General features: G+C 41.2%; 1 protein-coding gene across 1 annotated transcript in view; it reads right to left on the reverse strand.

Moving 5' to 3' along the window:
• LOC137331221 (sodium/hydrogen exchanger 9B2-like) overlaps positions 1-18,012 on the reverse strand; it is a 106,536-nt gene that overhangs the window by 15,424 nt on the left and 73,100 nt on the right. The window contains exons 7-10 of the mRNA XM_067994856.1: positions 15,064-15,239; positions 9,377-9,483; positions 2,756-2,905; positions 1,158-1,266 (exon numbers count right to left, since the gene is read on the reverse strand). Coding sequence (XP_067850957.1) covers positions 1,158-1,266; positions 2,756-2,905; positions 9,377-9,483; positions 15,064-15,239 — 542 coding nt within the window. The remainder of the gene's footprint in view (positions 1-1,157; positions 1,267-2,755; positions 2,906-9,376; positions 9,484-15,063; positions 15,240-18,012) is intronic.

Raw genomic sequence — 18,012 nt, forward strand, 5'->3', positions numbered from 1 at the left:
CACTGTACACCTCCCTCTAGTCTGAAAAACAACCGTTCACCACTACTCTCTGTTTCCTGTCATTTAGCCAATTTCGTATCCATGCTGCCACTGCCCCTTTTATTCCATGGGCTTCAACTTTGCTGACAAGCTTATTATGTGGCACTTTATCAAACATCTTTTGAAAGTCCACATACACCATATCAACTACATTGCCCACATCAACCCTCTCCATTACCTCATCAAAAAACTCGATCAGGTTAATTAAACACGATTTGCCTTTAACAATTAGTGCTGGCTTTCCTTAATTAATGCACACTTGTCCAAGTCACTGTTAATTTTGTCCCGGATTATTGTTTCTAAAACTTCTCCCGCCCTTTGCATGTAGAAGCGTTTCCCGACTTCACTTCTGCACGGCCTGGCTCTAAATGTTAGGCTATGTCCCCTTGTCCTAGTAGTCAAGTATACAAGATCTCCAAAAACAGGTACAAATGCATTAGCAGCCAGAAGCAATGATCCAGCAACTAACCTGTAAATCCTGCATGGTCCCTTTAAATAGCACTGGTTAGGGGGGTCCTTTGTCAGGTAAGCTCCGAAAGCTTGTGATTTTCAAATAAAACTATTGGACTATAACCTGGTGTTGTAAGATTGCTTACATTTGTTCACCCCAGTCCATCACTGGCATTTCCACATCATACGTTATCTGTGTTGACACACCGCCACCATGTGTTAGAGGGCAGCAATACATCTCCCGCTGCATAGAGGAGACGACCAATTTAATGTTGCCACGTTCAAGGTTTGGGAAATTTTAACAGGCAAGTCCAGTAGCTTAGATCTAGCCTAATGCCAGTTACAGTTTTATTCCCTTTGAGGATCATGACCAAAAACTGCTTCACTACAGGGCAGAACCAGAAAACAGGGATGAGTTCTGCAAATCTTTCACATCCTCTCAAGAAGACATCTACTGTCCCTTCCCATGTTTATTACTCAGAGAAACATAAGGCAACAGACCAAATACCCTGCCATTCTTCTCTTTTTAAATTACCAGCAATATCAGACCTGGACGCTCGTTTTACCTGGTTGGAGCTCAACAGTAATAACATATTCCCTAATCAAATCTTGAAACAATTAACTAAATTGTGATTTAAATCACTATATTTAGTATCTGATTTTCTTACCGACTGTATATGGGTTTAGAGAAGCAACAGATATTTCTGCTCCAATCAGTCCAAACAGTAATGGCTGGAAGATGGACCAGGCATTGGCAGTGATACCTTCAGCTCCACCCTACAAGTCAAAAAGAGTAGAAAACAACCTTTGCAAACACACGCCGATTTGGAGGAGGTAATTGGTATTAACTGGTGGCTTAGAACATAACATAAGAAAGCATGGACTAAGTAAAGGACATTCTGCACACCATCTAATTAATCTCCTGAAGAGATCAAGTACACAGGGTTAGCTTCCTCTCTATCACTCTGTTAACCCCACAAATATATCCAATGCTGTCAAGACTGCCTGTCTGGAAAAGTCGTGGATGACTAGGATTTCCTACAATTGAACATCAGGAAGACTTCAGCCATTCTTTTTGCCACCACCCACCCCCTTCACCCCACAAAAAAAACCTCCACACCCTTGGCTCCATCTCCATTCCCTCGCCCCTTGCTCAGGCTGAAAACAACCTCAATGTTCTGTTCCACCCAGAGTTGTGTTGCCAATTGAATATACTATCCACTATCAAGAACACTTAATCCCAGCTCTGCAACATTGTTTGCCTATTCCCCCATATAACTACCCCCTCAAAAACTCCAAATCGTCCAAAAATCCTCATCCTCATTTACAAATCCATTTACGGCCTCATCCCACCCTACCTCTGCAACCTTCCAATGGAGAATACGGGTTTGGGGGGGAAAGAAGAGAGGGGTGGTTGTAAACTGGAAGAGGTAACAGATAGGGAGGGGCTGGGCCATGAAGGGATTTAAACACGAGGATGAGAACTTTAATTTGGAGACAGTGGGGGACGGGGAGCCAAGGAAAGTCAGCAAGTACAGGGATGGTAGAAACCCGGTTGGGGATAGGATATGGGCAGCAGAGTTTTGGATAAGCTGAAGTTTTCAGAGGGTGGAGGTTGGGAGATCGGTCAGGATAGCTAGTTTTTGGTGGTGTTTGTTGAGGGAAGAACATTGGCCAGGACACTGGGACAACTCGCTCCTCTTCCAATAGTGCCATGGGATCTTTTACATTCGTCTCAACAAACAAATTGACGTTCCTCTAACATCTCATCTTAAAGACTGCATCGCCGACTATCCAGCACTCTCTAAAGACTGCCCCAAAGCGTTAGCCTAGATTATGTAATGCAGCATATATTCTGTATCGAATCATGGCCTGTGAGCATATAGACCTCTTGTACATGTGCAGCCCTAATTCCTGGCATCACTGCTATTAGTGTTCTCTGAATATCCTTTAATACATCAAGGCATGTTGAAAGTAGGATCCATAATTCCAAATGTAGCCTCACCAATGATTTATATAAAGTTAGAATAACTTGTTTTAATTTATAATAAAATGCACTCAAGATGTATTATTCTATGTGATTAGTTTACTTAATAATACTTCATACTGACTGGAAGTTTTCAGTGAATGATTATTAAGCACATCCTTATTCTAAGTCAATAGTTAATTCTTCATTGCTTAGACAAATATTAGCAATTTTAACAAAGGATTCAACTAATTAAAGCATTAGCCTCCAATGTGTTGAATTAGTAACCTGTTACACTACCTTGCCATCAACCCATCCGACCCCAGCAAGAAAAGCCATGACAATTGTACATAGTCCTCCAGAACCAGGGAAACCAAAGACTCCTGTAGCAAAAATAGCAAATACAGCCAGACCGAGCAGGAGGTAGGATCGCTTCATCACAAGATCTTCCTGTAAAGGAAGAATAAAATTCCATTAAATAATCGCTTTTATTTTAGAGCATAGGCAAACAAGATACATGTATTGCTACTATAAGAACCAATAAGTAAAGAGTTGCTATCAAAATAACGGTTTAAATTTGTTTATCTGTGCTGGGAATTTTACAGATGTTTAAATTCAGCAGTACCCCAGTGCTTATTTGGGGTTCCTAAGTTGTTGCTGGTGTTAACCTGCACCTAAACACTCTGGATTTGGATAAGTGGGATTTATGCGTATGGAGAAGTGAACGTGCCCTCTGTGTTGGACAAACAGAACTCACACCTGTGTAGATTTCTCAGTATCTTGTTTGGGAGACTCAAAAATTATGTTGGGTTTCTGGGTGTTTCAGACGTTTGGCTGACCAATAAAAACAACCCTGTTTGTCACTTCACCTGACGAAGGAGCAAAGCTCCGAAAGCTTGTGATTTCAAATAAAGCTGTTGGACTATAACCTGGTGTTGTGCGACTCCTTACATTTGGACAAATCCAGGCTTGGGCTGATAAGTGGCAAGTAACATTCGCGCCAGATAGGTGCCAGGCAATGACCATCTCCAACAAGAGAGAGTCTAACCACCTCCCCTTGATATTCAACGGCATTACCATCACCGAATTCCCCACCATCAACATCCTGGGGGTCACCATTGACCAGAAACCTAACTGGACCAGCCATATAAATACTGTCAGAGGCTGGTTATTCTGTGGCGAGTGACTCACCTCCTGACTCCCCAAAGCCTTTCCACCATCTACAAGGCACAAGTCAGGAGTGTGATGGAATACTCTCCACTTGCCTGGATGAGTGTAGCTCCAACAACACTCAAGAAGCTCGACACCATCCAGGACAAAGCAGCCTGCTTGATTGGCACCCTATCCACCATGCTAAATATTCACTCCCTGCACCAGCGGTGCACAGTGGCTGCAGTGTGTACCATCCACAGGATGCACTGCAGCATCTCACCAAGGCTTCTTCGACAGCACCTCCCAAACCCACAGCCTCTACCACCTAGAAGGACAAGGGCAGCAGGCACATGGGAACAACACCACCTGCATGTTCCCCTCCAAGTCACACACCATCCTGATTTGGAAATATATCACCGTTCCTTCATCGTCGCTGGGTCAAAATCTTGGAACTCCCTACCTAACTGCACTGTGGGAGAATCTTCACCACATGGACTGCAGCGATTCAAGAAGGCGGCTCACCACCACCTTGTCAAGGGCAATTAGGGATGGGCAATAAATGCTGGCCTTGCCAGCGACGCCCACATCCCATGAACAAATAAAAAAAAACTGTTATAATATTATCATAATTATTAATAATTTGGTATGATGATCAATGATATGAAGCTTACTAGCCATTATTATCCTCACTGATGGTTGCTGTCAGCACAAAAAGGCCAAAATTAGTTATGCCACCTAGCAAAGTTTCCAGTACACAATAAAAAAAGTGGCACCCATCACCCACATGTTAATCACAGTAATTTCAAGACGCTAATCTAATCTCAAGGCTCAGGTGGTGATTACAAAACCGTTCAAATTTTGTTCCTATTGTTTATATCACCTGAGCCCCAGATTACTGCTTTGTAATTTTACCTAGTTATCCATTATTATTCAATACAAAATTCTCGCTATACTCATGCAATACAAGACAAAAGAGTTCAAACACAAATTTACATTAAAAAAGTGCAAGATAAGAAGCTGATGTCCCAAAATAGAAAGCAGTGGGAAAAAACAAGTCACAACAAAGCTGGGCTAATAATATTAATTGATCATAGTAGGTACAGCACAGGAGGAGGCCATTCAGCCCATCATGCCTGTGCCCGCTCCATGAAAGAGCTATCCAATTAGTCCCATTCTCCTGCTCTATCTCCATAGCCCTGTAATTTTTTCCCCTTCAAGTATTTATCCAATTTCCTTTTGAAAGTTAGTATTGAATCTGCTTCCACCACCCTTTCAGGCAGTGCATTCCAGATCATAACAACTCACTGCATTAAAAAAATGTTTCCTCATGTCGCCTCTGGCTCTTTTGCCAATCACCTTAAATCTGAGTCCTCTGGTCACTGACCTCTCTGCCACTCGGAACAATTTCTCCTTATTTACTCTATCAAAACTGTTCATGATTTTGAACACCTCCATCAAATCTTCTCTGTTCTAAGAAGAATAATCCCAGCTTGTCCAGTCTCTCCACATAACTGAAGTCGCTCACGCCTGTACCATTCTAGTAAATTCCTTCTGCACCCTAAGGCCGTGACATCCTTCCGAAAGTGTGGTGCCCAGAATTGAACACTGTACTCCAGCTGAGGCCTAACTAGTTTTTTATAAAGGTTTTGCATAACTTGCTTGCTTTTGTACTCTATGTGCCTATTAATAAAGCCCAGGATCCCATATGATTTTTTAACAGTCTTCTCAACTTGTCCTGTCATCTTCAAAGATTTGTGTACATACACTCCCAGGTCTCTCTGTTCCAGCACCCCCTTTAAAATTGTATCATTTAGTTTATATTGCTTCTCCTAATTTTTCCTATCAAATTGTATCACTTTATACTTCTGTGTTAAATTTCATCTGCCATGTGTCTGCCCATTTCACCAGTCTGTTTATGTCCTCCTGAAGTCTGCCTTCTCTGTCTAAGTGATCATATAATGCATCCCTAATGATTCCCTCAAGCATCTTACCTATCACTGATGTCAAGCTAGCAAAAGAAAGTCATAACTGGGGCTATTCCTGAATGCTCAGTTAGTAACTGCACCATGTGATGTGGTATTTAGCCACAAAGACCAGCAAGGTCCCAGGCTCAATTCTTGATCTCTGCTGAGTTAGTTCATCTGAGGCAAGGTAACGGTGGGGCACGACAAAGGGTCTGTGCCAAGTTAGTGAGGGTAAAATTCAACTTGTGTTGCCATTTTTGAAAACAATCCAGTAACCCCTTGCTGTGAAGTGTATTTGTGTGGGCATCTAGGGTTTTTTTTATTCATTCATGGGATGTGGGCATCGCTGGCAAGGCCAGCATTTATTGCCCATCCCTAGTTGCCCTTGAGAAGGTGATGGTGAGCCGTCGCCTTGAATCGCTGCAGTCCGTGTGGTGAAGGTTCTCCCACAGTACCGTCAGGGAGGGAGTTCCTGGATTTTGACCCAGCGATGATGATGGAACGGCAATATATTTCCAAGTCAGGATGGTGTGTGACTTGAAGGGAACGTACAGGTGATGGTGCTCCCATGAGCCTGCCGCCTTTGTCCTTCTAGGTGGTACAGGTTGCGGGTTTGGGAGGTGCTGTCGAAGGAACCTTGGTGAGTTGTTGCAGTGCATCTTGTAGATGGTACACACTGCAGCCACAGTGTGCCGGTGGTGAAGGAAGTGAATGTTTAGGGTGGTGGATGGGGTGCCAATCAAGCGGGCCGCTTTGTCCTGGACGGTGTCGAGCTTCTTGAGTGTTGTTGGAGCTGAACTCAACGAGGCAAGTAGCGAGTATTCCATCACAATCCTGACTTGTGCCTTGTAAATGGTGGAAAGGCTTTGGGGAGTCAGGTGAGTCACTCGCCGTAGAATACCCAGCCTCTGACCTGCTCTTGTAGCCACAGTATTTATGTGGCTGGTCCAGTTAAGTTTTTGGTCAATAGTGACCCCCAGGATGTTGGTGGTGGGGGATTCGGCGATGGTAATGCTGTTGAATTTGAATGTCAAGGGGAGATGGTTAGACTCTCTCTTGTTGGAGATGGTCATTGCCTGGCGCGAATGTTACTTGCCACTTATCAGCTCAAGCCTGGAAGTTCTACAGGTCTTGTTATATGCAGGCATGGACTGCTTCATTATCTGAGGGGTTGCGGATGGAACTGAACACTGTGCAATCATCAGCAAACATCCTCACTTCTGACCTTATGACGGAGGGGCAGTCATTCGTGGTGCCTCCCGTTGTGAATGTTGGTTGGTGGTTGAACATGAAGAGCAGGAACTGTGAGGCACTGCAGCACAGTCACCCCTTGTGAAAAAGTCTTGTAGGAACGATCGGAGAGGAAGAAACAGATCTTTTTTTTCTCCTTTCAAGCAAAATGCTTACATTAAATCGAGGAACCATGCGAAATGAGGCTTTAAAAAGATTTTGCAAGCAATGCTTTCTTCCCAAAATGTTGACATTATGGAACATTCCCAATGAAAATTATAAAATGTGTGCGCACTTCTTCTTGAACTCTCCAACCTTCGTGAGATGATCTATTTTCTGAAGGAAACTAACTACCGGCATGTTGTTTTTGTTGCTTTCTACCTCTCAGATCCAGAATTGCTGAGAGTCCTAAATATTACCACCCTTGGTGGTACAGCTCCACTGGCAGTAACACTACCTTCAGTGGGATTACATCAAGCACACACTTTCCACATCAAGTTAAACACAGCTATAATAGATTAGTAAACAATCACTTAAACATTAACAAGGTCACTTATTAGAGGTTGGGACTGATTAAATAAAATGAATTTAACGTAGAAAATTGCAGGTTGACTTAGTTTAGACAGTACTAATACCTAATAATTTGGTTAATTGCATTTTAGTCATCAAACATTAATCTGTTTCAGGTGTGTTTAGTTCAGTGCTGACTGGCAAATCATGGTAAAAATTACAAACACACATAGCGCCATACTGCTACAAACTGTAGGCGTATCATTACCTTACTGAATACAGGGCAACTCCTGCTTAGGTTCCATGATTTGACAACACCATATAATCACACATAGCCTTTCTTCAACTTGTTTGTTGACAAAAAGCAACTAAACCACTGCATGCTGTCGAATCAACTAAGTCAGTAAAAATAGTCAGCAAATACACAACATGATCATTGATATTTATTCAGGGATGAATAATGAAAATCAATCTCAAGGCACTGTCACCCCATTTCCAGAACATATTACAGTCCAAAGTCTTTTAGCATTTGGGGGGATATAACTTCTTTGGTGTTCACAGGCCGTACAACAATACTTAGAGAATCTGATACACCAAGGAGACAGTAAAGAGATGAGAAAGCACAAACTGGAAATGGAATGATACATGCACTGAAACAATAATATAAACATATATGATACATAAACATATTGGGCCGGATCTTACTGGAGTGGGGCATCTCACAGCGTGTCCCGTTAGTTAGACTTTTATCTGCATCCTTCAGCTTGAAAATTTTTGCACCTTAACTTGCTGGAAGTGCGAGCTGATAACGGCAAGGGGGCATCTGGGACTTTAGTGAACAGCGGGACCTACAGTCTATCTCCTTAACCAGTGAGATTTAAGGATTGAGAAAGAAACAGGAACGACGGAGGAGGGTGAATTAGATCAGGTATAGAAAGAGGAATAAAGAGAGGGAAAGAAAGATTGGATTAAGAGATAGAGAAAAAAGAGACAGAAAGGAAAAGTAAGAAAAAAATGCAAAAACTTAAAATTTGACATTTTTTAAATCTTTAACAACAATTGACTACAGGAATGGGATTGAACAGTTTAAATTGTTCCCATTGTGGGCCAGAGAGGTTGGTTGGTATTGCATTAACAATTATCACATAGTCAAAAAGGTACTTACGCTATTAATTACCAGACTTAACTTTCTGTGGTAAGTTTAAAGGGCAATTAATGTACCAATACAGCCAGTTCTTAAAAATAACGGGGAGGCTAAGAGCGGAACGGCGTAAATCAACCAGAAAGTTCTGGAGATTCGCAACTCACGGCGTATCTCTCAATGCCCAGAACTTGCTGGACGATTTGCACATTAATAACGGCGTGCGTCGTTACATGCCATTATTTTTCCAGCAAGATCTGGCCCAATGAACCATGCAATTATAATCTCTCATGACGTGGTACCTACACGACCTTTGAACACTTTAAGCTGGTAGATAAGTTCACTTTATTTCCCTAAAATGTATGGCATATTTGTGTTGGATCATGAGGTCGGCTTGGATGAAGAAAGCCCATTTGATTTCTGTCAACCTTACCATTTTCCTGTTATAACATAGGAATCAGGAAGGGCAAACTATTATCTTGCTTAATTCTAAGAGAAAGTATCTCTATAGAGCAAGAACAGTCATGAAGGGGTACTTAGAGAACTTTTCTAATTTTTATTTTAAAAACAAATCTTGTGAGTAGCTAGTTGTTTTAGAACTAAGCGTAGCATGTGCATAGAAGATCTGAAGCTTATTAATATTCCGCTGTGATTGCAGAGACGAGAACAGCTGTCTCATCATTATGGTTGCTGAAGAATAAACGCAACCATGATGCTTCAGAACAGCTATGCTGCAAGCTCTTGCTCTATATATTTTAAAAGTAATACTAATAAAATAGCAGTAGTGTTCCATATCTAATTTATTTTCAGCAATAATACTGTCCAATTGTGTTCTCTTTTATTAATATGGTTAACATAATGATTGCAATATTCTTATTTTACAATATCTCCAAGAATTGCAATAACCTAACTGCTTCTCCTTACCTGGTCCCTGCTAGGAAAGTATCGAAGGAACAATCCTATAGCAGCTCCTGCTGCCACCCCAATGAGAACTTCAAGGAATCCCCTGAGTATATTGGAAATCATAGACCCTTCAGAAACAAGTGAGCATTGATTAGTTCAGTTCTCAATGAAGTTGTACACTGAGCAAACCAAAATTAAGAGCAAAACCATACAATTGGCACTTTTAGGACTATAACACTATAGGACTTACAGTATACATTGTACAATATAATTTTCTTTAGAACGTGTAATCTATAAACATACTTTCTTTTTCAGTTGAGTTTGGTAAAAAAAATCATGGGTTTGCCAAATATTACCAGAGAAAATCAATCTTTTCTTAAAATAAGAGGGGAGAGAGGAACCCAATCCCTTCGACCGCCATTTCTCTTTGGATTCCATTCTATTTCGAAGATGATATTATCCCTAAATATTACATAATGTGTTAACTTAGTGGAGGGCACCTTTCAATTTTTTCCCCTATCAGCTTACATTAAACTTGGAAAATGTGGTATTCTATGTACAATACCTTATTTTTAAAAAATTACTAAACATAATCGACGTCAATGTTTTTTTTGTTTAAAAATTATTGCAGAACTGACGGAGGATTTACCCAGCCCAACACTGCAGTTCGTAAAATGCTCCACCTCCCTCTCCTCATTTAAGACCCTCCTTAAAACCCACCTCTTTCACTACGCTTTTGGTAATCTCTCCTAATATCGCCTTCTTTGGTTTGGCATCAATTTCTGTCTGATTATACCTCCCTGAAGCACCTTGGGACGTTTTTCGATGTTCAAGGCAAGTTGTTTTATTTCCTGTCCACCGAAGCACTTGCCTTTCTTCCCTCTGCTTGAACTCCTTTTTGTCCTCTAAATCCAGGACAGCCATTACCAGTTGAATGCTCATGCTAGGCTGTGTGATTTTTAGCTCAGGTTGGCAGCAACAACACTCTAGTTGGAGGTCCATGCAAAATTATCACTATTTTGCAAAAAATCAGCAATAAGCAGCAGAAAAAAATATTTCAGGCACTATGGGCCAAATGGTCTCCTTCTGTGCTGTAAACTTCTATAGGACAATAATGCAGAAACAGCAGCATTGCCAAAAAAAAACAGTAGAAAGCAAAAATCCATCAGTTCCAGCTTTAAAAATAGATGTCTTGCAGCAAACAGCATTGAAGCTCAGCAGTACCCATTCTGAACAGGCAAGCAGCACACAAAGAGTAGACCAGTAGGAAACACAGGAAATTTGTTGTGGGACTTTTTTGGGGGTGGGGTATAATAAGGCCCATAGCATGCTTGCCTCAAAAAATTTTCTAAAATCTTTCCCAGTCAAATTGAGAATGGGCTTCACCTGTGCTTGGGCCCAGCTGTCAGATTACATGTTGCCTGTGCACTGGGTACAGGGGGCCTTTGCCCAAGTGTGACATTGGGAAATTAGCCCTCTGTTCCCAGGAAACATTTCCTAATATCTTTCTTGGGTGTCATTCTATTCAATTTGATCAGCTCCTCAGTTGGGTACAGACATACATGGTGAGAGCTGTCTTTGAAAGCTACTGTAGTGGCAGCTGTATTTGTGGGGGCCAAGCACTGTTTTGATTCCTGTGAATGGCTGACCACCTAATGTAGTCATAAAAGATGTATTTAATGTCCTTTATTTTGATGTACCTTCAAAGGATGTAGAACAGTACATCTGAGGCTGATTTTCTCCCATCCAGCAGTCATTCTGAAGCCAACAGCGGTACAGCAGGCCAAAAACTCTATGGTACCGAGCAGCTACGCAAGATGTAAGCACCGTGTTTAAAGAGTTAGTTTTATGTTGAGCTGCACAGGAGGAGCTTTTGATATTCTGAGGGGACTAGGAAAGTCTGTAATTATCGTAAATCTACAGGTTGTATTTAATCTGTTAATTTACCTGTTTACTGTTCAATAAATCTGACCTAGTATTTGTAGCCTAAGTCATGGTTTGTTCAGAGTGCTTATTCTGCCTATCAAGCAAGCTGAAACACGATTACAGAGGTTCTTTATTTGACCTTGGGCTTGCTACATTTATCTAGAAATTGGACAAGTACAGACAGACGAGGGTGTGTGGGCTCGTGGTTATGGGAGTGGTTTGTGATGTTGAACCTGAGAAAAAAAAATCTAGTGAAAATTCCAAAAACCTAACCTTAAGCCATGCACCTCCTGCAGGCAAATGACCAATCCCAGGCTTATACTGCTACTGATCTTCAGCCAGTTGCTGGGAGGCACTTGTCATTGGCTAGGCTGAATTAGACTATTGCCTAGATTTGGGCACCTTATTTTAGTAAGAAGGCCATGCAGAAGAAATGATATCAGGGATGAGAGGCTTTAGTTAGGTGAGGGACTAGAGAAACTGGGGCTTTATTTATTAGAACAAAAAAGGTTAAGAGAAGAACTAATAGTGGTGTTTAAAATTAGATTTTGCTAAAGTATATTGGGAAATACCATTTCCACTGGTCAGTTAGTCAGTAACTACAGGGCATAAATTTAAAACCATAATCAAAAGAAGGAAGACCAGGGTTAGGAGAATGTTTTATCATTAAGAGGGTTGTTAGGACATAGAATGCCCTAGCAGAAATAATAGCGTTTAAAAGGATGTGGATAAATACTTGAAAAAAACATTGTTTAATGAGTATGGGTAAAGTCCAACTAACTGCAACTCTCCTATGCTGTAGGAACTCCTCCAATCTTCATTGGTTCTGAGGAATCACTTTTGCTTTTTCCTGACATCATTGGACCGGCGCCCTCGACATGAACCCCTCCTCTTGGCCTGCACAATAGGTCAGCTCTTTGATATAAAAACAACTTCCTTCAAAACTCCCTAATCACAAAACAATGGCCACCCAGCAAGAACTGAGGGGAGACATAATGGTGTACGAGCAACAATATCCTTTGAAGAGCAACAAAAATCTGACAAAGGTTAAATAATCTTAGTTTTGCCATTCAGGCACCCTTTGCACACTGCAGGAGTCATACCAAAGTAGTACCAATTTAGGAGTTCACTCCCCCCACTCCCCCCCCACCACCTCACCTCCCTGGATTGCCCCATCTCTACTGCCAAAGTAGGTCTGCCAAAAACAACTAGCTGTTGGCCAAATTTGAACCTGGTCTGGTAAATGCATGAAAGATACTTCTACATGTATACCTTATAGATGTTGTCAAAGGAAAACTGACTAAGAGAAGCTCATGGAGTAGCCAAGCAATGAGTGGAAAGGCCATTAATCAAATCACTGGCACTTTTACCAATAAACATTACAACAGAAAAGGCCTTGCATTAGTCATTTTGCTTAGTCATTGAGTTACCCAAGGTCATCTTTTCATATAGCTTGTGTGCCTTTGCTGAGGCATCTGGGGAGCCTAATTAAGCCGAGTGACTCAACTCCCGACTCCCCAAAGCCTTTCCACCATCTACAAGGCACAAGTCAGGAGTGTGATGGAATACTCTCCATTTGCCTGGATGAGTGCAGCTCCAACAACACTCAAGAAGGTCGACATCATCCAGGACAAAGCAGCCCGCTTGATTTGCACCCCATCCACCACCGGCGCACTGTGGCTGCAGTGTGTACCATCCACAGGATGCACTGCAGCAACTCGCCAAGGCTTCTTCGACAGCACCTCCCAAACCCGCGACCTCTACCACCTAGAAGGACAAGGGCAGCAGGCACATGGGAACAACACCACCTGCACGTTCCCCTCCAAGTCACACACCATCCCGACTTGGAAATATATCGCCATTCCTTTATCGTCGCTGGGTCAAAATCCTGGAACTCCCTAACAGCACTGTGGGAGAACCTTCACCACACAAACCGCAGCGGATCAAGAAGACGGCTCACCACCACCTTCTCAAGGGCAATTAGGGATGGGCAATAAATGCCGGCCTTGCCAGTGACGCCCACATCCCATGAACGAATAAAAAAAAAGCCAATTTAAGTCTATTCAGAATAGTTCAAACTGCAATAAGAAATTGAAGTGTCAAAGTTGGTCCAATGTGAAAGTAGTAAAAATATCACTGCGGGTGAAAACAATTTAAACATTGGCAGGAAATTGAACATCTCAAATCAAAAATAAATAATATTATCAGAACAGGAAAAGCTTATCAAACAAAACCTAAGATTAAACTGGTGCAAATAGTGCCAAGTGCTTTGGTAACTCAGAGTCAATACTGAAGTACCAGAAACATTCTGGTACTTCTCCTGTGACTTCTGCAAGTAACTCTCCAATCTCACAGCCTTATACAAGATGTATAGTATCAGTGTCTCCCCCTAATGTCCTTAAATATAGTTGTACAAATATATACACTTTTCTCATAAAGGGACTGGGTGGTGCAGCACTGTTGAATTGGCACATAGTCTTTTCAACTCTGTGATCTGGGATTGAATCCAGACTGATGAGATGATTGTCTCCTCTCTCTATGGGTTGAAAAGATTTGATGTGAAATGAGTTTGGGCTATCTCAAGTCTGTTCACAACAAATGTAGACACTCAGCACAAAACTATCCCAAAAATCAGCAGTTTCACTCAACGGGGGACAGCTGATGTGGGAAATCAAAACATCAGTGCTGAGGTTGAGACTAAGGCACATCATTGCAGAACAGCAGAGGAAGTTTTACTCTGCAGGTGACTGACTACTCCTGACCCGAGAGTGCTTAGTGTCAGCACCGAGTGCCTGAAAAGGGAAATTGTTCCACTCACTAGCATTAACATCTTCACCAACACCAAAAATAAAAATCAGCAAAAATGGATATTAAAAAGATACCTTTCTTAGGTCTGAGAAACACGATTAGGACAGTTTTGTAAAGGAACTATACGGACAGTTGTAATTCCATAAATTTACAAAATATCCTTTTCTAATATTTTTGGAATTGGAACTGTTCACCTCGTAGTATTTCAGAGCCATTCTACATTGCATCAACAGAAACAAGTGCTGCAATTCATTGGGCATCGAAAAACAATGAAAACCCACCCAAAATGTTAGACATATAATATTAGCACAAACTGTTAAAACCTTATACTTTACCAAGAACACAATCAAAACAAAATGTTTTGTCAGTTTAGCAGCCTTGGGCTTCAACACCATCCAAATAATACACTGCATTAAAAGATGCACGTGTGAAAGAGTTTATTATATCTGTATAGCACTCTTTTTTAATAAAATACACACAAAACCAATTAGATCAAGGTGCACTAGTAAATTAAGTGTAACTGTTAGCAAAGTAAATTTCAAACAAAAGATTGTATCAGGCAAAATGTGGAGTACGAGGTTTTTTTAGTAAATTTAACGCAATGGTGAAGGGTTTCGTTATTCCCAATAAATCAGAAGTTCTTAAAATAATAATGTTCTAGACCAGGGGTGTCCAAGCTTTTTGTCTTTGTGGGCCATACAGGTCTGTAATATATAGCCTCAGAAGGCACACAGAAAGTTTAAATCAGTGTCCCCATTAATTTGCATATGCCTCAAGTTGCTGATACTAATCCAGTGATCTGATTTAGAATATGTAACAACAGTGCTAAAATCAGCCACCTCTCAAATGTCCAGTTTCAAAAAAATTGAAAAAAGGTCAAACTAGCAAATTAAAAAAAAATGACCATAAATGACTGAGTTTGGGGGCTGCATGTGGCAGCAGTTTGGACACTCCTGTTCTAGATCAAAGCATACCTGATGAAAAGGCTATTCCTAGACATGTATTGAAGCCCGTAATAGCCAGGATATCATCAAAGCTGCCTGCAGCCATAAGTAGCGTTGGGATTCCCTTCTCAACCCCATAGCGTTCTTTCTGAAGGAGCAGCATGCATGGAACAACTACAGCAGGTGATACTGCACCAAGCACAAACCTGGGAAGAGGGAAATTACAGAATGCAGTGGGATAACAAGTTAAAATATATAAATACATATATTATGATGACTAAAGCAATTTAAATTACAGCGGAAGAGTGTAATGATTTGAGAAACTGATTTATTTTTCATAAGGCTGTAAGCTTTCACTGCTGTATGCATGTTTAAGGTCACCTTAAACTAGAATTTAAGTTATTGAATGAGATTGCTGAATTCCCCTACATTCTACACAAACATTTTTATCAGAACTAATCGCGATAGTAATAAATACGACAAGTTCAGCTGGAGCTCAACTTTCTACTGAAGACTTTCAAAAAGCTAGTATAAAGCCATCCAAAGTAGGCCTGGATTTTCCTCCAGGAGTCTGCCTACTTTTGGTTGGTTCCAGAAGGTTGATCCCAGGAAAATGGGGCAGAGCTCAACCACTGAATCCCCACCCCCAAAACTGGTCTAACATTTCCTTCCTCCCCCTTCCCCTATTGCGTGCCTTGCTACATGTAAATAACCAGGGGGAGGAGGGGCTCGGGACTCTGACCCATTTCCCTCCCTTCCTGTCTCTGAATCACTGATACAGAGCAAGAGCAGGAGGAATAAGGCAGTGGGGAGGCAGGAGAACTGGCTCAGAGGTAAGAGATGGACACCTATCCCTCTCCCACACCTTCCGAATGGCAAATTCAAAGCCTTTTCAACATTTAATGCAGTAGTCTTTAGGGAGCTTCTATGCGCTTCAACACTGGCCCCACCCATTTCAGGGAGTGCTCCACTGCAGCACCATGATCTTTTTCTCCCTTGCAGTGGCAGACTCCCTCTGAAGAGAGAGTTACTGCTGGGAAGCTGCCCTGGCTACGTAATGCGCCCTGAGCCAAGAAAAGAGTCAGGATCACAGCAGATTAGGGCTGGCGGGTGACGTCCTGCCCCAGAGGAAAATCTAGGTGGTAATGTTAAGATTCGGCAATAAATACATCCAATTTTATATTCCCAATTAGTTTATTTCTCAGCTTTACATAATGAACACAAACCCATTTGATACGTTTGTATTTTGCTATTCTATAACATTTTGAGATGACATATTGGTTCGGAGCGCGCAATAGGTTTAGTTATTTTGTACACAGCAATTGTCTCAACAGTATTTTTATTGTCAACACACTTGCTAAATTTCACATACATAAGAACATAAGAAATAGGAGCAGGAGTAGGCCATATGGCCCCTCGAGCCTGCTCCGCCATTCAATAAGATCATGGCTGATCTTCAACCTTAACTCCACTTTTCTGCCCAATCCCCATATCCCTTGGCTTCCTTAGAGACCAAAAATTTACCTATCTCAGCCTTGAATATACTAAACGACTCAGCATCCACAGCCCTCTGGGGTAGAGAATTCCAAAGATTCACAACCCTCTGCGTGAAGAAATGCCTCCTCATCTCAATGGCCGACCCCTTATCCTGTGACTACGCCCTCTAGTTCTAGACTGTCCAGCCAGGGGAAACAGCCTCTCAGCTAGTCAAAATGTCAAACCCCTCAGAATCTTATATGTTTCAATGAGATCACCTCTCATTCTTCTAAACTCCAGAGCATATCCATTCTTCTCAACCTCTCCTCATAGGACAACCCTCTCATCCCAGGAATTAATCTAGTGAACTTTTGTTGCACCTCCTCTAAGGCAAGTATATCCTTCCTTAGATAAGGAGACCAAAACTTTACTCAGTACTCCAGATGAGGTCTCACCAAAGCCCTGTACAATTGCAGCAAGACTTCCTTACTCTTGTACTCCAATCCCCTTGCAATAAAGGTCAACATGCCATTGCCTTCCTAATTGCTTGCTGTACCTGCATGCTAACTTTTTGTGTTTCTTGTACCAGGACACCCAAGTCTCTCTGGACACCAATATTTAATAGTTTCTCACCATTTAAAAAAATATTCTGTTTTTCTATTCTTCCTACCAAAAGGAACAACCTTACATTTCCCCACATTATACTCCATCTGCCACCTCCTTACCCACTCACTTAACGTGTCTATATCCCTTTGCAGACTCTTTGCTTCCTCCTCACAGCTTACTTTCCCACCTAGCTTTGTATCATTAGAAAACTTGGATACATTACACTCGGTCCCTTCAACAAGTCATTAATATAGATTATAAATAAGTAAAGCCGTTTCAAAACATAACTATACTTTTAAAATTAAACTGGAAAATTAAGTCCATTAAGTATTTCATGAGGCAAAATATTACTTGGTCTCTGTGTTTCTAATTGCTTGTCCTTTTGCTTACAGAAAAAAAAAATTATATTAAACAATACCCTATTGGAATTAACTTAATTTTCCAAGTCACTTTAATTTATTTTATTAGGAATTTGATACATTACTTTGGGTGTGTGTGATATATACACACACCTATACACATACATTATATATTATATATACACACAATATATATAAAATATACACATATATCAAATAAGAATTTTTATTAAAATAAAACTGAAATCTAGACTAAGTATATATATATATATATATATATATGTGTGATGAGAGGTTGTTTCCCCTGGCTGGAGAGTCTAGAACTAGGGGGCATAGTCGCAGGGTAAGGGGCTGGCCATTTTAAGACTGAGATGAGGAGGAATTTCTTCACCCAGAGGGTTGTGAATCTTTGGAATTCTCTACTCCAGAGGGCTGTGGATGCTCAGTCGTTGAATATATTCAAGACTGAGATCGATAGATTTTTGGACACTAAGGGAATCAAGGGATATGGGGATAGGGCGGGAAAGTGGAGTTGAGG

Source organism: Heptranchias perlo, chromosome 1, assembly GCF_035084215.1.
Source record: "Heptranchias perlo isolate sHepPer1 chromosome 1, sHepPer1.hap1, whole genome shotgun sequence".
Taxonomy (NCBI): Eukaryota; Metazoa; Chordata; class Chondrichthyes; order Hexanchiformes; family Hexanchidae; genus Heptranchias; species Heptranchias perlo.